General features: G+C 37.6%; 1 protein-coding gene across 1 annotated transcript in view; it reads left to right on the top strand.

Annotated features, from left to right (window-relative positions):
* Positions 1-787: 787 nt before the first annotated feature.
* LOC150075844 (solute carrier family 15 member 1) overlaps positions 788-22,279 on the top strand; it is a 154,860-nt gene continuing 133,368 nt past the window's right edge. The window contains exon 1 of the mRNA XM_090388171.1: positions 788-907. Coding sequence (XP_090244297.1) covers positions 878-907 — 30 coding nt within the window. The 5' untranslated portion in view covers positions 788-877. The remainder of the gene's footprint in view (positions 908-22,279) is intronic.

The raw sequence follows: 22,279 nt of genomic DNA, 5'->3' as shown, positions 1-22,279 counted from the left end.
ATTACGACATTAATATATTTTGGCAATTGTTTTTATACTTTTATCATTTTATCTGTAAGTATGGAATCGTTTAATATCCGTGGGCAGCATTATTTAATGAAAATTATATAAATCGCAATTTTTAGAATATTTGTTTCGAGTTTAAAATACAGCAGAGTAAAGTTGATGTGATAATATACAATTGTGGATATTATATCATTCGTGTGATGGAATTATAAAAATATACTTTATTTATTTTATATTAATTTAAATGTTATTATTTCGGATTAGTGTGGACTCTGTGTTGACTCTTAGGACGAGGCTTTGTTAGTTTTAATTTTGTCTTAAATTAAACAAGCAAATAGCCCAATTTTCGCCAACCGTTCTAGTTCATCAGTGATCTGAATCTGACAGTTTCAACATAAATGAAATAATTTATTGTAGGATTTACCTTTTAAAAATGCATAAATTGGGTGTTTCTCTAAAAAGTTAAATTTTGTAGGAAAATTACAGCCAAGCGTTGCTGCAAATACAGGTGGTGACTGTGATGCGAGAGATTAGTCCCATGATCGTTATCATAGACGCTATCTTCAGGTAGCTCTGTGGGAGAGTGGCGTTCAAAACACCTGAAAGCAGTGGAGATAACAAGACGCTGTTCTATTGACGTATTATAGTGTTTAGAAGCGGGTCATGTGACGTGCCTACGTTCGCTTATATAAGAGAGACTATGCTGTCAGCCTTCTAAACCTGTTTAAGTGCCGGATTTGTTCTCGCATTTGAATTATTTATTCTCGCTGACATAGTTGAAAGTTGAGGGAGCGTGTTGAGTGCAGCGTGCTCAAGAAACATTTATGTTTGTTTGCCATTTGGATCGTCTTTTGTATTGATTTCTTAAATCATGGGGAAAGAAAAGGAAAAAGAAATGCTGGTAATTATTTCTTGTGTCTTTTGGTATTTACATTGTATTTTTATTTTGTGTTTGTCTTGTTTCGTATATATTATCATCTGATGAGCAGCTGGTATGAACTTCGGCTTGGACCAAGGGCAGAATACCAATCCGCGAGGAAAAATAATAAATTTATTATTTTCTGTTTATACTTTGTCATAGCCACGTCAGTCAGCACTTTACAACATAGACACTGCAAGAGTATTACAAAGTATTACGTGGATTCGAACACGCGACATAGTATGTACTTTAAAACCTACTGCTCGGCTACGCATGTTTTAAGTTAAGTAGTTATTTATTTTTCTATCGAATTGTTCTAGTAAGCTTTTGTAAGCATCGGCAACTAAGACTGTATTGCTCCTTGTATTGCTCCTTGTATACTGTCTGTAAATTGCTTGTGTTCTTTGGTCGATTTTCTCTCTGCTGGACAGAAAACCCGAGCTTACGGGAGAAAAAAATCATGCTACCCTCGCCTAAGACCGACTAACTCGGCCACAGTGTAGAAAAAGTCCATAAAAATTCCTCACGTAATTGTAGGGACTCGAACTCGGGTTTTTCCACCCGGTGTGGGGAGGACAGCGATTCAACCAACTGTGTTACCCACAAGAGCATTTGTCTAAGAGTGTTTATATTTTCGTATAGTAATTAATAGTAAAAAATTATCATAGAAAAAATATAAAATTAAATAATAATTGTAGATCTCAAGGACAGAAATAAAGGACTCGGGGCACTGTCTCTAAGTTTTAATTTAATGAATGAAAAGATTGTCTCTTGTAACAGTTTGTAAATAAGTACATTAAACCCTTTATTATTAATTAGGAATTATACTAATCTTCCCATACACACAACATATGCAGCTATAAAAAAAAAAAAAAAAAGCCCTAGTGGGTAGCATAGTGGATAGAATTGCCATCCTCCCCACACCAGGTGGAAAAACCCTGAGTTCGAGTTCTCGCGATGACGGGTTCAATTTTTATGGGTCTTTTCCACAACGTGGCCGAGTTAGTCGGTCTCAGGCGAGAGTACATGGCTTTTTCTCCTGGAAACTTGGGTTTTTCGTCTAGCAAATTAAAAAAATCTGCCTCAAAACACACGCAATTTACAGACAATATACATGGAGTAATATGGCCTTAGTCGCTGAAGCTCCTAAAACCCTACAACAACAACAAAAAAAAAAAAAAAAAAAAAAAACAGCTGTAAAGAATATAAATTTCCTATTTTATTTTTACACAGGTTTAATGTACTTGTTTACAAATCGTTACAAGAGACAGTCTTTACATTCCGGTATGCGAATACTTTGTTAGCTAACGTTATACTATTCAATTATTTTATTTTCCAAGCTGTGTGAGGATGTTGTATAATCACGCATTAGATTGCATTTTTCTCTTGGAACGTGACTAGCCGTCTTTTTCGCTCTCTTCGTTTTTATATTTGACTTCTGAAAGAACTTCCTGTATTATTTTGTATTATTTCATACGCTGCATTACACTCAGAAGTTACCCCATAGGCAATGTCCGAGTTTTAGGATTTAGATATTCAGTATCCAGATTTTTTATTTATAAAATATTTGTATAAAGGCTACGGCTGAGTGGTCAAGCGAGGATACAGTAGTGCACGCTTTTGAGTTGACCGTGGTTCTAGCTTGTAAATTCTTATGTGGACGTCCTGGGTGTAAAAGAGAAAAAGTATTGTATTTCTTTTAATTTCAACTTCATTCATTTCGCTTAACTGCATAACTTCAAGCTGATCTACATATATATATATTTTTTATTTTTTTATTATTATTATTTATTTATTTTCCAGGTTTAGGCTATTCGTGATGTGAACCAATTTTTTCGTAGCTTGGCTGAGATTTTTGAATTTGGTGCTAATAGTAGATTGAGTAGTATTGTTTAGATTTTTGAATTTTTATATTTAAATCTTGCCCAATCAATTGCTTTTTTTTCTAAATGGGAAAGTTGCTCACCGTCCTCGGTTTAGTCTGAAAACGTCATCGGTGTACTACTGAAAAGAGCATAAACCGATTTTATTTGAAAAACGGAAAACTATAACGGTTAACTAAAGGCGAAAAATAATTTGATTAGTTCTGCTGATAGACATTATTTTGCATACAAAACGTACAACTCAAAATTGACTTATAGGTAATATGTATTAAAGGGGAACTAGTAATACGGGATAGATAAGGTTAACAGAAACGTATATGCATAAAATATTATTCATTCTGGTTCAATATTAATCCACGCAAACTCACTGCAGCGTTATGAAGTAATGTGGCCACTGGCCAATTATCATTACTGCGCAAAGTCTTAAACTCTGTAATAAATAAGATCTTTATTGTACAGTTCACCGGTACACGCAGGTACCACGACCATACAATACCCTTCACGGCACCATGCCAGAGGTATTAATGCTAATAATGTTAATGCTCTGATTTATTAATAACAATCAAAATTTGATTCATAACGAAGCTAAACAAATATGAAAATTTAACAACATGCATACACAGTAGAACCTCGTGAATCCGGAATTCTCGGACACAGAGCACTTTCCGGATTTTTTAAAAATCTTTTTTTTTTTTTTTTTTTTTTTGTTTGATATTAACAACCTATGGAAATAAGGGAAAAACTGTGAGAAAAAAAAACGACAAATATATCAATAAAAATATGAAAAAACACAGTAAACTTCATTTTCATTTATACAACATAACCAGTTAGTTAATGACGTTTATGCGCGAACCGTTGAACATTTCGTTTCTACAATATACGGTATGTGGATAGCCTGTATGATATGTATGAAAAAAAAAAAAATAATAATAATAATAATAATAATTACTGGATTTCTAATGGTCCAGTTTTAATCAAATTTTAATCGTTATAAGGCCGAAATATAAAATTGTATGTAAATCCATCCACTAAGAGCCAAGTTATTACATGTGGACGGATAGACGGACCGACATGGTGAAATTATTAGGCACATTACGCATATACAGGGTGTCTCAAAAATACACTGCATAACTTCAGGAATGAGTTCCTCATATGTTGACAATAAAAATATTTTATATCAGCATAGTTCCGGAAATGCTTGGTTTCCGAGTTTTGAAGGTCTATCTATGAAATTTAACTGTTCACGTCACCTTATAGTAATTGTTCAAATGTCCACCTTCTACCTGAATACAGGCTTCACATCGACGTCTCATGGACTCGCGAAGACGATGCCAAATTCCTGGCATGTTTCGTATTGTCTCACAACCTGCCACAATTCGATTGCGGAGAGTTTCCACATCAGCTACCGGAGTCGAATACACCAGTGACTTTAAATGGCCCCACAAGAAGAAATCTAGTGGGTTTAAATCAGTGAGCGTGGAAGCCATGCAGTTGGTCCACCTCTACCTATCCACCGACCAGGAAACCTTCGATTCAGGTAATTGGTGGCTGAAATGTGTGGGAGCGCCGTCGTGCATGAAGTGTGCTTGTTGACGAATGATGAGTGGCGTTTCGTCCAAGAAATCAGGCTTGTTGTTTTCCAGAAAGTTTCTGTACGCCTGCCCTGTGAGTTTGTTTGGAAGTACATGGCCCAAATAACTTATCACCAAAAACACCCGCCCAGACGTTGAGGCTGAACCGCTGTTGGTGATGTGATGGAAGAATTGCATGTGGGTTTTCCTAAGCCCATACATGCTGATTGTGAAAGTTTTGGATTCTGTCTCGTGTGAACTGCGCTTCATCTGTGAATATCACTAAGGAAGGAAAGTGAGGAGTTGTACCACACTGCTGCAAGAACCACTGGCAGAACATTACTCGCGCAGGGTAATCTGCTGGTGACAACGCCTGTACCCGTTGCAGATGGTAAGGATACAGTTGATGTTCTCGCAACACTCTCCAAATAGTCGAACGTTGAACAGCCAGTTGCATTGCTATTCTGCGTTTGCTGATTCCAGGAGTGGCATGCACAACATCCAAAATCTCCTCCTCTACTTCAGGAGTCGTAGATCTTGTTCGTCCTCTCTCGGCAGCACGAGGTGTAAAGGTCCCATGTTCACAAAGGCGGCGATGGATACCTTCAAACATTTTCCTGTCTGGACATCTTCGTTTTGGGAACCTTTCGTGGTACAAACGACGAGCCTCCAGAGCATTGCCGTCCGCCAAACCGTACATAAAGTGCATATCCGCTTGCTCCTGATTTGAGTACATGGTCGGAATGGAAAACCACCAGATTCTGTTAGTACCTTGTGATGAAGGAAATCACCTGCGGGAGATAAGACATTCCGGTTAATAACTCGGGAACCAAGCATTTCCGGAACTATGTTGATATAAAATATTTTTATTGTCTACATATGAGGAACTCATTCCTGAAGTTATGCCGTGTATTTTTGAGACACCCTGTATATACCAGTACCCCTAAAAATGCAAATACAGTAGTTAAAAACACAAATGTACAGCCTTTGTCGAGTACATTCGCTGGGATTTAATCCTCTTAAAGTGTACTTCTTAAAAAAAAAAAAAGCATGTACTGCCTGTATACCTCTAAATTCGGTTAGTTCATTGTGCACTGCAGATTTAAGTTCATTATATAGAAGGAATTTATTCCCTTCTATATAATGAACTTATATAGAAGTTTTCCTTTTTTTTTTTTTTTTTGTCAGACGCAGAAAAGATCTGCTTCCTTGCATTTATTATTATTTATTTTATTATTGTTTATTTATTTATTTTCCAGCTTTGCTAACTGCTTCGATTTTTGAATTAAGCGAATATCAGACTCAAACTAGGGCTACCAGACATCTAGCAAAAAGGAGAATATGGCCTACCTTTTTCCCATCATGTTCCCTATCCTACAGGCATTTTAAATAAATTTCATATCGCCCTGCTTTTCACTCCCCCCAAATTGTTCATAAATTTCATGTGTAACACTGCTCTGTCATTCTCTGTTCTCGTTTTTCTCTTTTCGCTTCTGATGTACTCCTTTTAAATCACTGGTATCTGGTAACTCTAAATCAGACCGATTCATGAGAAGCTGGATGTTTTTCGAATTAATTCGTAGAAACATGTATTGAGGATTCACTATTTCCTTCTGATAGCTGGACAGCGAAATCTGATAGCAGTTTGAGGACCTAAAGCGCTTGTGAGTCGTTCCATTCGGTTATGAATAAAGGTTAAATTTTCTCATCTTAATATGTACCTTTTTCTGAAGTTTTATGCAAATATCAAGGCGATGGTTCATAATGTACATAAATTCCACATCTCTAGTGTTACTACTCAGAATCATGAAATATTGAATTCAGTATTAAATTTTCTGTTTTTACTCCTGGACCACATAAAATCAGAGTTCCATAAGATAGAATCCAAGAACGTCATCGTATTTTGCAGTCAATCGGGCATCTTCAGCATAAAATTAATAAGTACGAAAAAAAAAAAAGAAGAAGAATGTTGCAATATGTATTACCATTACTTTGGTTTGTTAATTAAATTTCATTTTATGTTTTATTTTATTTTATTTTTTTTGTAAATAAATATCCTTCTGTTTTTTTTTTTTTTTTGTTTTTTGTTTTTTTCGAAGTTTTTGACTCTGTTGTACTTAATTGCCAACCATTTTTTAAGGTCTGTAACCGTAAATGCGTTAAGCACCCATTTGCCCTCACCACATCGGTCCGCATGTATTTGGCCATTTCAGAAAGATTTGTTGAGCCATTCCAAATTTCATTAAAATTGGACTAATGGAAATCCGACAATTATTATTTCCTGTTTATCATATACCATATCACATAGCCTATATCATATATTATAATCAGAAATCGTTATATATTGTAGCTTAAGTAATGGATATTATGTTTGTTGATGTACGCTAATTGGAAGAATGGATGGGCAATATGGCAGATGAGCAGAAATAAAATGTCCTCGGTTAGCGCATAAAGGTGTTTTGCTTTTTTTTTTTTTTTTTTTTTAAGGTACACGGGGTGTAATTAATTCAACAAACTTGTAAATGGTTTGCTATCAGTTTACGAAATACCTAAATCGTGATTATTATAGCAGAAACTATAATTACATATTATACTTCAATTGTTATTAAAATCCAGGAAGAAATAAGTAATGCATTATGAAGGATTGGCGTGCAGTTGAGTAGTAGTAGTAGTAGTAGTAGTAGTAATAATGACAAATGATGCAAGAAAGCAAGCTTATATAGCATCAGTAAAAAAAAAAAAAAACAGTTCACCCATCAATATCATACAAGAATTTTTTCTAGTTCTCCCTTGAATTTATTCAACCGATCCACTTCCACAACAACAGATGGAAGCCTGTTCCCAGCCCATTTGGCTGAAGGCAAACTTCCACCCATCTGTCCTGCTACCATCCTTCCGCAACTTGAATTTATGCCCCCTCATGTGTGCAGTCTCAGCAAGTAAGAATACCATTAACATTCAGCTTGCTCAATGTATTCAAGGCTTTAAACACCTCAATCAGATCTCCCCGCAGTTGCCTAGTCTCGAGACGCTTCAATTTGCAGAACTGCAAAAGTCTTTTTTAGGTAAGAGCACCCTTTTGTTCCCTTCACCAATCTGGTTGCCCTTCTCTGCACCCGTTCCATCAGATCTAAGTCCTTCCTAAAGTGAGGCCTCCATATCTATATACAATACTCCAGATGCGGCCTAACCATGGCCTTATACAAAGAAATAATCACCCTTATCCTTGCTAGCAAAGTTTTTGTATATCATTGACAAAATTCCATGAGCTGTCCTGGTAGCATGTCTGTAATGCTCAGAGAATATCATGTCTGACTGCACAAATACCACCAGGTCTTTTTCATTCTCCACTACCCTAAGTGTAGTACCACACAGTTGATACGTTTCTCTAAGGTTACTGCTACCCATGTGCAGTACGTGGCATTTGTCAGTGTTAAACTTCAAGTGTCATTTCTCAGCCTATCGATGCAATTTTCCTAGATCTTGTTGCAGTAGCTCACCCTGATGACTTTCGTTTACCACCCTGCCAACCTTTGTATCATCTGCAAACAGACATTGAGCCTGATATACCTTCATCAGTATCATTGATAAATATTGAAAACAACAATGGCCCCAGCATTGAACCCTAGGGAACTTCACTAATAACATTAACACTGGCCTGGTGGCCGTGAAGGGCAATATTGCAATGTATCGATTTGTATTATTATTGCAATAAAGATTTCTAAACATTAGTCCACGAAGAGCAGTGCCCATTGATAACCACTCTCTGTCTTCTTCCACTTAACCATCCCTTTATTCATAACAGTAACTTGCCCTTAATGCCACATTGCTGCAGTTTTTTACAGCAGTCTTTTATATGCAACAGTATAAAAAGCTTTTTTGAAATCTAAGTATATGATGAAAAAGGTTTATGCATGGGTAATGCACTTCCATCAGTTCTACTACCCAGGTAGAATGCATGCATCGTTTAATTATATCTCATATTGTGAATACCTTCACAACAAGTTGCCGAAGTATTGTACTGCTTTGAATAAGTAACCCTTCACCAGTGGGGGAGACTAATGTTACTTATTCTCGGCGGATACCACACACCCAGACGGCGCCGAAGCGGTGCCGTCTAGATGGTGGTATCCCCCAAGAAATATTTTTAGATTAAGTATATGATGTCAAAATTAATTTTTGCATCTAGTTCCTTGGTCACTGCATCATAGTAATCTATTAGGTTGGTTAGACAAGACCGCCTCGTAACAAATACGTGCTATAGTTGCAGCATAATTGCATGCCTGTCCAGATGGCCCTGCATTACTTCTTTAACCAGGGATTCCATTATTTTCCCTTGAACAGATGTTAAGCTAACTGCTCTGTAATTAACCATGTCGCCTTTTGATCCCCCTTTATGAATTGGGGATATATATTCGCACATCTCCAGTTCATAGGTTCCCACCGCGAATCCAAGGATTCTCTCATAATTATGGCTAAGGCTAAGGGTTTGCTCACCTCCTTTGCTGGCTCCTATATAATTGGATAGATTTCATCCGCCATAGGTGCCTTTTTATGCCCGACCTCAACAATTTCTCCTCCACTTTCAGTTATCACAAAGTCATTTAGCTCCCTATCAGAGTTTGATAAACTGCTGGCATTCCCCCTAAAGAATTCCTCATGTGTGAATGTAGATGAAAAATACGTATTCAATTTGTCCGCAACCTGAGCAGGGTCATCAACAGTGAACCCATAGATACCAAGTGTCCCAATGTGATTCAACCCCTTTCTTCTACTGTTAATACAAGCATAGAAGTCTTTTGCTGTTTTTCTTCCATACATCTGTGTGGAAAAAACTTCTCATAATCTCCTTAGCTTGACTAATCTCCTATTTGACTTGATTACAGACTAATTTATGTCTACCACTGACTCCTGTATCACCTGATAATTTATATGCATCCCATACACATTCCTTCTCTGTCACTTGTCTCAATAGTTCATGCTTCATCTATTTAGGTCTAACAACAGTATTACTTCCATGAATGCCCCCCATGTAGAATTTGCTGTTAGTAACCTCATCAGTTAGTCCCACTGCACACAATTTAAAAACTGTGTGAGATCTCTGTAGGTACCCTTACGAAAGCAAAAGCTTTTTCCTGTACCCTTGACAGTAGATATGTGTTTAAATGAATTCCACATTAGTACACTTTGATCGTTCCAATAGGTCTTTTACCTGCAGATTCTTATTTTATGAAGAATCACTGCTGATAACCAGATCAAGAGTATTGCTTCCTCTTGTTGCCTCTCTAACATGCTGCTGTAGAAAACATGAAATCCACATTATCCAAGAAATCCACAAAAGCCTTGCTAGTGTGAGTGACCAACCCACAAATTCCAGTCATATTCTCTGGAAAGTTAAAATCCCCCATTATGAGACATTCTGATTTAACCGCCCACTCTTTTTTCCCAGTATAGCTGTTTAGTATACTCATCATAGTCATTAGGCCTGTTACACACTCCGCCCAATTTTGTTTTCCCAGTGCTTATATTACACCAAACTGACTCAACATTGCATTCATCACTCAAGTCAACTGGATGCACTTCCTTAGAGTTAATATTCTTCTTAAATAAGACCCTCCCCTTTCCTAATCCCTCTACCTCTCCTGTCCTGTCCCTTCCTGTATACATTGTCCTCTCCATATTCAAATTCAACATTACTTATGTCTTGAGTGACACTACAATGTCTGCATTCGACGACTTAGGGCCTGACGTAGCCCAGTGGTCAGGAGCGAGAGTGCATAGTACGCGTTCCTTGAGTGGACCGGGGTTCAAGCCCGTGACTACTAAATACGATAAATATTTGTATTGACGATTTATTGTAAACTCTACTGACTTGGTTGTCGTGCCGGAGTATAAACAGAAAATTTATTTATTTATTTAATCAGTACTTCGAATTCATCAATTTTTTTTTTTTACAATACCCCTAGCATTAGTATACATGTACGTGTTCTTACTGTTAGTTACCGGCGCCTCCGTAGCCAGGTGGGCAGGAGCAGCAGTGGTAGCACACGCTTCTTGATTAGACCGGGGTTCGAGCCCGTGACCACCAAATACGGAAGATGCGGAAAGGTCAGGGAATGACCACCACATATCCCCGGAGCAATATGGCCTTAGTTGCTAATGGCCATATTGCTCCTAAATAATGCTCCTAAAAACCAAATAACTGCTAGTTACCCTAACACAGTCTATGTATTTGTTCCATGATGACCCACAGCAAGACCTAAAATACCAGATACCTTGCTTTCCAGACTGCTGCATGTACCAATGGTAGCAACAGGAATCACTTTCGCCTCTGCCTGCGACTGTAGTTAAAACTATTAGTCTGTGTATCCCCCCCCCCCAAGCTAGCAGTTTTCCGACCCAACTATTACTGCCTCAATAGCATCAGCAAATATTCTTGCATCCCTTCTATTCAAGTGAATCCTATCCCTGTAAAAAGTCTCTCTCCTGTTCACAAGCACAGTACACTCTGAGAAAAATTCTATCCCATGAGCCTTGCACATTCTCTCCAGGGCCAAATTCATTGACAAGGCTTTCAACATATACTCCCTTCTATCGTGTCTGGGCAGACTTGAAGACACCTTCAAATTCGACTTTTTGCCGACATTGCCCTGTACTTGTTAAGTCAAGTCCACAGATCTTCTACTCTTAATATCATTAGTGCCAACGTGTACAACAATATCACCTTTTGTGCCCTTAAAAGATGCTGTACAACATCATCTATTTTTGCCCCTTTGCAGACACCCTAGTTCTATTCCACCTATTCTTACACAACATAATTCCGTCTAAGGTATTAGAGTATAAAGTATTACATTGAGAGGTATGTGCAGTGAAGTGAAAACTATTACTTTTATATATTTTAGTTAATCAATTAGTAATCAATTGGTAACAAGATAATTACTTATTTCCTTTTTATTATTTATTTATTAGTTATTTATTTACTACGATTATTGCCATCCAGTAATATAGCATCTTTTAACTCCAAATGCGATTTGAGTAACAAAAGTTTGGGCACCACTGAAGTAGAACGTAAACAAATCCGCTTTAGAATGATTTAAATTAATTAAGTTTTCTTCTCTCCACAGGATATCAGCATTTAAAGAACTCTTGTTGGAGATTCGAAAGGCTGTGACTGTTTGAATAGAGTAGGTTTGTCAAACTGGAAGGTGGGATGTAGTGTGCTGTCATCAGCAGAACTGTGGATAGGATTTCCAGTCAATGAAAGAAAGTCGTTAATATACGAGAGGAAAAGAGTAAAAGAAAGAACTGAATCTTGGAGAACACCAGCATTAGTTGAGAAGTTATAAGACAGAGAGCCATTTATCATCATCTGCAGCGAATGGTCAGAAAATTGCTCAACAAATTGCAGCTGGAAACTTGGCTCATGCGAAGAAGACTTGGGTGTAGTGTTAAGGCTTTAAATAGATTGAGTAAACTATGTGCTGCGGCCTTATTCTTTCTCGGATGATATAAGGAGAGCATAAAATTCAATTGGGAAAGGATGGTTGTAGAATGCAAAAATTTGCATTCAGCCAAAGAGTAATTGACTGAACAAACTTCAATGGTGTTGTGGTGGCGAGTATCGTTGGAATAAATTTAAAGGATTAGAAAATAATTACAGAAGATGGACAGATGGTATGTACTTTACAACCGTCATCGCATGATAGTACAATTATATAATATAAAAAATAAAAATAAAAGGTTTCTTTTTGGGCATCTCTTCCCTCAGCCACCTGTGAATGCGCATGTGCACAAGGTGGCCATAGGGTTTGTCCCAGGATTTCCTAACCACTCAATTTTATTAGAATTACATTTGCCGATATGGGCTTCTGGAATTTCATTAGAAGATGAAAAAAAATAATAATAACTAATCAATTCTTTTGAAAATTGGGTTGGCTGGTGTTTGTATTGCTCATCACTTTTAAACACAGCTCTTGTGAACTTCATCTACTATTTTGAATCTCTTTCCCCTTTTCATTTTAAAGAAGTTCCTTTTTTTTAACGATTGTGAAAAAGAAAAAAAAAGTACACGTTTCTTACCTGACCGGGATCTCCAGGTAGGTACATTGACTTAACGAGCACATGCATGGAGTGCGCTAACAAGTTCTGCAACTCTGAATTATTTACGCACAACTTGATCGATGCGGAGCAGAAATGTTTACGTACATTCCTTTCTTTTATTTTTTCTCCTCCTTTCCAAATACAGCCTCCGTTCATTGCATGCAGTTTGAGTTTTTGCAAGCTCGTATGATCGTAATTGGATTAATTAATCATGTTGATAATAATATGGTATATTCTATTTATTTACAAAGTATATAATTGTTTTCAGTTGGGCAAAATTTGTCAGAATAATTTTGAATTCAGATTCATCGATATAAATTGTCATTGCTTCATCTAAAGTGACTTAACAAATTTTCCATTTGCTTATTCATTTGTTGATTAAATCTAAGTCTGTGGTCAAATTATAAGCCCTGCATCTTTGACGCTGAATTTGCGCTACCCCATTGATAACCTCTAATTGCAAAACAGCGACTCTTATACTCTTAATCAACTACAAAGATGTTAGATTATTTTTAAACTTAATTTTAAATCAAATTAAAACAGTTACATAATAAAAAACTTCTCCAAGAAATATTCATTAAATATAGCGTTACAGTTATTTATATTTATCGACTGATCGCTTGAAACGTTACTAATCAGTTGTAACATGCAATCTGCTTGCAATGGTAGAAAATTACACTGCAACGGATTATAGCTGTTTAAAAATATGATATTCTTAATTGGAGAGCATTTTTAGGCATATTTTTAATATGCATATTCCAACCCATCGCTCGAACACTACACCTCACTACAGTATACACTGGGTGACCAATTTATTAGGTACGTCTACTCTTTTGTGTATGCGTGTGTACAATTCAGTGCGAGAATGAGAAGTAGGAAAGATCCGAGAGACTTTGAACTTGCGATGGTCATGATCGAGAGGTCATAATCGATTATGCTGATATCATTCGATTATGGAAAATCATTCGATTATACTCATATCATCTGGATGATTCATTCCACTATAGTTGATTTGTTTTGTTTTGTTTGTTATAGTGTTTCGACGCATCAGTGACTTACGCCATATTGTACCATATATATTATGTCTGTAAATTGCGTGTGTTCTATGGTTGATTTGCAGTTTTCTGGACAAAAAAACCTGAGTTCCGGGAGAAAAAACCAAGTTATTCTCGGCTGAGATCGATTAACTCTTTAGATTATGAAAAATCATTCGAGTATAAGAAAGCATTTGATTATTTCGATTATACCCATATTATTTGAATGATATAATTGGTGATTGGGTCGAATGAGACGATTGCGACACGTCCTAAAAATCTCACCGAGGGCCTTTTTGTGCTGCGACAACGTCGACCTGCTTTCCGAGCGAGCGATTCTTTGTAGGGTTCTCTTATCACGTTCTGTCAGCTTCGGGGATTTTCCGAGTCGTCTCGTTAATGAATCATGTCACCAATCGTCAATCTAGGGTTCTTCAGTGCCGTTGAAATTCCAGGTACATACCGATTGCTTATGTGGCATTGTATTGTCATTCTGTTAGAAGCCTGTTAAATCCTTTGATAGTTGGTCAACAGAGGGCTGCACGGATATTAATGGTATGACAGTATATATGCGAACGCACCTAAATAGCTTAACATTTTGAATGCACAGCGTACATTTAATGAATTTTAAATAGCTACACTCATGTCTTGTTTTTGTAATTTAATTTTTAAAGAATGATTTTAGAAAAACAGGATTACATATATTTATCCTAATGATGCTTTAGTAGAAAGTTTAATATTCTGTTCAGGTATGCAATTTACAAAGTACGTTTTTAATTTTTTTTTCTGTGTTTATTTTACACGCGTTTTAAGAGTGAGTAATAGATAATAGAGGAATAAAAAGAAAAGAACCGCTTAGCCTATATAGCTCATGCATGAAATGGTACCTGAGAAGCGGTTAGGAAAGTTGACTTAAAAGAAAAAATAATAATAATGCGGACACGCTACTTGCATTTTATAGCTCTAGAATTATTTGCATTGCCATCTTTTACTAAAGAGAGCCATTTTATATTGAACTGAATCTTTAGAGTAATTCTCAAACACCAATGATAATTTCACGTTTACAATTTCTGCTACATTTCAAGTATTACTATTAGTATTAGTAATGGCCACATGGTGCAAGGAAGCCTATGGCTTATGCTGCACCAGCAAATAAAAATAAAAAATAAATAAAATAATAATAATAATAATAATAATAATAATAATAATAATAATAAAATAAATAAAATAAAATGATAAGAATAAATAATAATAATAATAAAATAAATAAAATAAAATGATAAGAATAAATAATAATAAGAATAAAATTAAAAAATATAATAAGAATAAAATTTAAAAAATAATAATAATTGATAAATAACAGAGAAGGAAATGGACAGCCTAAGCGTTTCCTTCCTCCCGTAGGTAATTATCCAGCTGACCTTTGAATTTCCCCAAACTGTCAGCCTCTACCACCCATGTAGGTAACTTATTCCACTAATTTATAACTCGCTGGCTAAAATAAAACTTCCTGCAATCCAGTCTAAAAAAACTTCCCCCGTAACTTGAAATTATGGCCCCTAGTTCTAGAATCATTTATAACCGTGAAAATTTCATTCTCATTCATTTTGCTTATACCTCTCAGAGCCTTAAACGCCTCAATCAAGTCTTCTCTAAGGTGCCTAGTTTCCATGCTCTGCAACCCACATATTCGAAGTCTTTACTCATATGGATGCCCTTTTGCCGATCTCACCAGATGAGTTATCCATCTTTGACTAGCAATTTTTCGATAGGACACCATAGGCCTTCCTTGCAACCTGTCTACAATGCTCAGAGAACTTAGTCTGACCGTATCGTAACACCCTAGTCCTTTTCCTCCACTACCGGCATTTGTTCAATTCCGCCAAGTGTATAAGTTATTTTGGGGTTACTGTTCCCCAGATGCAATACCTTACACTTTGCTGGATTAAAGCATAGCTGCCATTTTTCTGACCATCCCTGAAGTCTATCTAGGTCATTCTGAAAAAGCTCTGCTTGGCGGGCGATCATTAACTACTCTACCAATTTTTACATCATCTGCAAATTTAGACAGCACGCCCTCCATCCCTTCGTCGATGTCATTTATGAAAATCAAAAAGAACAGCGGTCCTAATACTTATCCTTGGGGAACCCAACCTTCTCACTTCAACCCAATCTGAGGAATAATCATTTATCACACCCTCTTCCTCCTGCCTGAAGCCATCCAGCTATCCATCTAAGGATTTTCCTCGTGATTCCAACTTGTTCCAGCTTATAAAGTAACCGCTCATGTGGGACTGAGTCAAATACTTTGCTGACATCCAAATAAACAATGTCGAAATTATTCCCAAAGTCCCGCTCTTCAGTGACCCTGTCAAAATAGCTAACCAGATTAGTTAAACATAATTTTCCCTTTACAAAACCATGCTGAGTATCCTTCAGAATTCCATTTCTATCTAAATGATTCTGAATTCCAACTTTGATCATGGTCTCCATGATTTTCCCTACTACTGAAGTTAAACTAACCGGCCGGTAATTTCCCACTTCACTCTTAACTGCCCTTACGTATTGGAGACATATTGGCACTTTTCCAATCCAGCGGAATCACTCCCAAGTCCAGTGATGCTCTCATAATTAGCCTCAATGGTTCAATGTACTTACTTGCCGCCTCCCTTAAGATTATAAGGTAAACATCAACCCCAGGAGCCTTACTGGCCTGTAGGCTCGAAAGTTTTTTCATTAAGTAAACGTGTGAAATTTCACCTTCACCCCATTATTTCTCATTGACGTGAAGGGTTTTTCTTTTGAAAATATCGATTCAAAGTAACTGTTGAGTTCATCTGCAACTTCAGCTGGGGTATCTAATAATATCCCACATCCATTACATAAGGGTACAGTCTGGTTTTTTCTTCTCTTCTTTGCGTTTATATATGTGAAGAATTCCTTATCCCCCCTCTTTGCTCTTTTTGCCAGCGATTTCTCATAAACTGCCTTTGCCACCCTAACCTTTTCTGTGGCATTGTTACAAATCAATTTGTAGCTGTTATAAGCTTGAGTACTTTTTATTGCTTCCTAATTTTTCCATACCGTCTTTTTCTGCTCAAGTAATTTGGCAACCTCATTATTCATAGTTACTAACTACCCATTTCCTGTAAGCAGAAAATTACTATGATTTCTTATCTCTTTTCCTTCTCTTATCCTTCTATCTCAATCTCTTATCCTTCCGAAACATCGCAAATCTTCGTCATTTTCAAGGTTCAGTAAATATTCAAACCGACTCCATACAATGTATATACTGTCCAGTCAAAACATTGACCACCCCTGTGTTTTAACAATCGGCTGTTTCTCACCGCCCACGTGGGTAGCACAGTTGGTAGAATCGCCGTCCTCCCCACACCGGATGGAAAAGACCTGAGTTCCAATCCTGTCAATAACGTGAGGACATTTTATAGGCCTTTTTCACAACGTAACTGAGTTAGTCGGTCTCAGGCGAGAGTAGCACGGTTTTTTCTCCTAGAAACTCAGGTTTTTCGTCCAGCAAATAGAAAATCGACCACAGAACACAAGCAGACAGTATACACGGAGCAATATGACCTTAGTCGCTGAAGCTCCTAAAAAACCCTACTACAACCTTAAATGTGATACTGCACTTTCGTTGTTGTTGTAGGGTTTTAGGATTATCAGCGAATAAGGCCATATTGTATAAGGCAGTAAAAAAGTGTCTGTAAATAAATGCGTGTGTTCTGTGGTCGATTATCTGTATGCTGGACGAAAAACCCGAGATTCCTGGAGAAAAAACCATTCTGCCCTCGCTTGAGACCGACTAACTCAGCCACGTTGTGAAAAAGGGCCATAAAAATTCCTCACATCATCGACGGAGCTCGAACTGAAATCTTTTCCACCATGTGTCGGGAGCACGGCGATTCTACTAACTGTGCTGCACACAAGGGCTGCACGTTCGTGACATGAAGTCCATACGAATTATTTGATCGAAATGGGCAGGGGACGTGATCTAACGGAATATGAAATAGGAATTAATTGTCGTGTAATATGTGTATAGGTAGGGCAGCATCTAGAACGTTTGTTCAAATCTACCTCTTTTCCTCTGTGATGATGCAACAGACTCTATAAAAAGGTGTGTGTGTTTTTCTGTAGTGTAGTGTAATCTGTGTTTGCGTGTGCGTTATGTTGTTATGATGTTCTGGGTGCCAAAAGCCGTGATCTTGTGGAAGGCTGCTTCGGGGTATTGCCTAACAGGTGTGCAATCATGCACACCAGTTATGATACTATGGGGAAATGTGATAATACACAGATCAGCCGATAAAAACCATAGATAACAAAGTTATTTCACTTGCATATTTTACTGTTACTCAGGTTATTAGAAACAAGCTTGTTAACAGGAGAGACTGCTTCTACAGGGACGGAACACACTTAAATAGAAAGGGTACAAGAATATTTGCTGATGCTATCGAGGCAGAGTTAGGTGAGTCGGAAAACTGCAAGCTTGGGGGGGGAATACACGGACTAATAGATTAACAGTAGCCGCTGGCAGAGGTGAAAGTGATTCTTGCACTGCTTTTATTGAAATGCAATCGAGCAGCAGCCTGGAAAGCAAGACAATGGGGAGTTCCAGGACTGCTGGGAGGCATACAGTAGCATGTTCGGGAGGCAGCTAGAGGGAGTAATACTCTTGATCTGTAATATCAGTAGTGATTCTTCATGCATTAAGAATCTGAAGATAAAGGAACCACTAGGTGGCAGTGATCACAGTGTGCTGAAGTGGGATTTACTCAAAGAGGTAACTACCATCAGGGGTAAAGGGAAGGGTTTTGCTTTCGTAAATGTGACTACGGAGGTCAGAGACAGTACAGTATTTAAATTCTATACGGTGGGACCAACTGATGATGTTACCAACAGCAAATTCAAAATGGGAAGCATTCAAATAAATAATCTTGGAAGCTACTAGGCTTCCAAATAAGAAATATTGTTCAAGATTTAGGCGTAAATGGATATCAGCTGAACTAATTAGACGTGGCAGAGAAGAAAAATGCTAAATTAATAGGTGACACAGAAGCTTAAGATAGATGTAAGCTGGTCTTTAACCAAGTCACAGTGGAGGTTAGGCAGTCAAAGGTAAATTATGAGAAATCTCTGGCAAAGGATGCAAAGAAAAACAGCAAAGAGTTCTTTACTTATGTAAACACTATAGAGAACGGGATGAATCAGATTAGTCCACTTGATATCGATGGTTCAACTGTTGATGATCTTGCTCAGGTAGCTAACAAACTAAATGAATATTTTGCATATACATTCACACTAGGAGTTATTCAGGGAGGGGAATTCCAGAGGCGTATTGAACTCTGGCAGTAAGCTAGATAAGCTTGTAATAACTGAACAGTAAAGTGGAGGAGAAATTGTTGAAGATAAACATAAGAAAGGCACCTGGGGTGGATGGAATCTATCCAGTTATATTAAAGGAGGCAGCAAAGAAAGTAAGTAAACTCTTAGCCATAATTATGACAGCTTCCTTGGACTCAGGGGAGGCATCCATGGACTGAAAATGTGCAAATCACCCCAATCCACAAAGGAAGACCAAAGGGAGACACAGGTAATTACAGACCTGTTAGACCAGTGAAATTAATGGAGGCACCGGTTAAAGAAGCATTGCAGGATCATCTAGACAAAACTTCACTTATAGCTCGGACACAGCATGGATTTCTTAAGGGAAAGTCTTGTCTGACCAATTTTATTGGATACTATAATGTAGTCACAAAGGAACTGGGTGGAAAGAATAATTTTGATATCATATATTTGGATCTTAGAAAGGCTTTTGATACTGTGACACATGGAAGACTGATGCACAAATTGGAGCAGTGTGGCATTGGAGGCAAATTGCTGATATGGATAAAGGGATGGTTGAGTGGGAGAAGACAGAGTGGTAATCATTGGACACTGCTCTTCGTGGACTAATGTTATTAGTGGAGACCCCCCGGGTTCAGTGTTGGGTCCATTGTTGTTTTCTGTATTCATTAATGATATTGATGATGGTATTTTAGGCTTAATGCCCAACTATGCAGACGATACGATGGTCCGCAGGGTTGTTTAATGACACTAATGACAGTTCGCTGCTGCAACAGGATCTAGAAAAGTTGAATAGATCGGCTGAGAGGTGGCAACTGAAGATTAACATTGACAAATGTAAATAGGAAGCAGTAACCCCAGAGTAACGTATCAACTGTGAGGTACTACACTGACTGAGGTAGAGAGTGAAAAGGACCTGGGGGTAATCGTGCAGGCAGATATGAAGTTTTCTGACCAGTGCAGATAGCCTGCAAGAGTAGCTCATGGTGTCTTGTCGATGATATACAGGAATTTTTCTAGCAGGGATAAGGTGATTATCCCCTTGTACAAGGCAATGGTCAGGCCACACCTTGAGTACTGTATACAGGTTTGGAGGCCTCATTTTAAGAAGGATGTAGAGCTGTTGGAACGAGTACAGAGAAGGGCAACAAGATTAGTGAATGAAACAAAGTTGCTCTTACGAAGAAAGGCCTAAATTTTGCAAATTACCGTGTCTGGAGACTAGGCACCTGCGAGGTGATCTGATTGAGGTTTATGCCTTGAATGGTTTGAGCATGCTCAATGCCGATGGGATTCTTCCTCTTGCTTAGAATAATCGCCTGAGAGGGCATAAATTCAAATTGAGGAAAGACAGTTATAGGACAGATGTGCGGAAGTTTGCCTTTAGCCAGCTTGTGGTTGATTGCTGGAACAAACTTCTATCTGTCGTTGTAGAAGTGGATAGCTTAAACAGATTCAAGGCAGAACTAGACAAACATTTGGACCGGATGGATGAGTAAAATGAGAATAGTATGTGTGGTTTTTTTTTTCTTTTTTTTTCCCCTTTTGTCTGATGCTATATAGTTTGCTTTCTTGCATCATGTGCCTTTGCTAATGCAATGTTTATGCTAACTTTGAGGCCATTAACTAAAATCACCCTACACCAGGGAAAAGGCCTGAGTTTGAATCCTGTCGATGACGGCATTATCGGTCTTTTTCATAAAGTGGCTGAAACAGTCGGTCTGAAGCGAGGGTATCATGGTTTGGCTTCCGGAAACTCGAGTTTTTCGACTGCATTCTGAATGCTACAATCTTTTGTGACTTCTCCGGGAATCTGTTCATGGTTCACACCGTCTATGACTACAGCATATTTACTAACGGATCATTGTTCTCTCAGGGCCAAGCTCCATGAGATGAGGCTGAAGCCAGATCCATTCTGCACTTGTGGTCAGAACGAGGATTGGGAACGTGTCCTGTTAATGTGTCCACTGTACTTGGAACAGAGACGAAGTCTTGTAAATTGGCTCCCTAACCTATCGGTGGATATTGTTCATATCCTTTGAGAAAATTAACAAAATTTTTCCGCCCTCCAGATCGTCTCAGTGTCAGTTTTTCAGAAGAGAAAACTTAGGAATCAGCTTGGTTAATTAATTTGAAATCAGATTGATGTGCAAGTTGCATGAGCTGCATTTTAATGAACAAAATAGACATTTAGAAGTTATAGTATGTCTTAAAGTACTGTTTTATTGGACTAAATTCGAAAAATAGCAAAGGCTTAATTTTCCAGTACTCACCTTGGTCGATCTGCAATTCTTATGGTTTGAATAATAAGAGATTGGCTAACTTTAAGGTGATTGTTTTTTTAAAAATTAAAGGGATGATTAAGTGGTAATTACAATGGAAAATAACTAATGAACAAAATAGCCAACTGTGATTTATAGAAATACCTGGTTACACTTGTTGTAAATGAGGCAGATATCTAGTAAACAATGTAAATAATAAAAATATCAATACTAAGAGGGAAGACCTTCCTGGGATATTTCGGGGGAAAAAATGCTCCTGACTTCATTATTTGAATCTTGTAACCTCCCGCTTGTTGGACTCTGGAAATAGATACCATACTGATCCGACCCCACATAGCCCAATATAAAAGTCAATATAAGTCTACACGCTCAAAAACTCCACTTTTGGATTAGATAATATAAATCGTGCCGTGGCAGTCTCGTTGTGACTGTTCACAGCAACTTTCATCAGTCCTAATTTTCTAATCAAATGATTTCCTAGGGAAATGATGAATTGTGAAATAATGTATTATAGAGGCACTGTCTCATTGTGGCTGTTGACCTCCTTTCTGACGCTAGAGGGTTTTGTCATCTGCATCCAGTACATCTTTTCATTGGAAGATTGAAAAGCAAGATTTCTAATTGTTGAGTACCTTTGACTGGGAGGATCATTATGCTCTTCCGTGGCAGTGGTGTCTTGTAAGGTTGATATTTCAAGTTGAGCAACGTCTCTTTGGACCAGCTAATATTAATGGGCTTTGACAGTCTCATTATGGCTGTTCATAGAAAACATCATCACCATTAAATTCTGATCAAATTTTCCTGAATTTGACTGCGTGGCAATCAGTGCTTTATAAAGAAACAGTCTCTTTACGGCTGTTGTTTCCCTGTTGACGCTGCTGGCTTTATCATCTGCTTCCAGTACGCCTCTTCTCGTGGAAAATTGTAAAGATGTATTTCACTGCTGTGTATCTTGGAGCGGAAGTGACGAAATCAACGTACTATACTTTCGGTGGCAGTAGTCTCATCGTGACTCTTGCCACCGACTATCCTTTTTAAATGCTTTTGTATATAGTCAAAGATTTAACTTTTAAATTTCCTTGCGTTGTAATATCTAAAAGTTAAATTCAAGTAAGGTAAAATATCA

The sequence above is a fragment of the Mastigoproctus giganteus genome, chromosome 13 (genome assembly GCF_048544385.1).
Source record: "Mastigoproctus giganteus isolate SK-2022 chromosome 13, ASM4854438v1, whole genome shotgun sequence".
Lineage (NCBI taxonomy): Eukaryota > Metazoa > Arthropoda > Arachnida > Uropygi > Thelyphonidae > Mastigoproctus > Mastigoproctus giganteus.
Note: the sequence above shows the minus strand (reverse complement) of the source record. Positions and strands in the feature narration are given on the sequence as shown.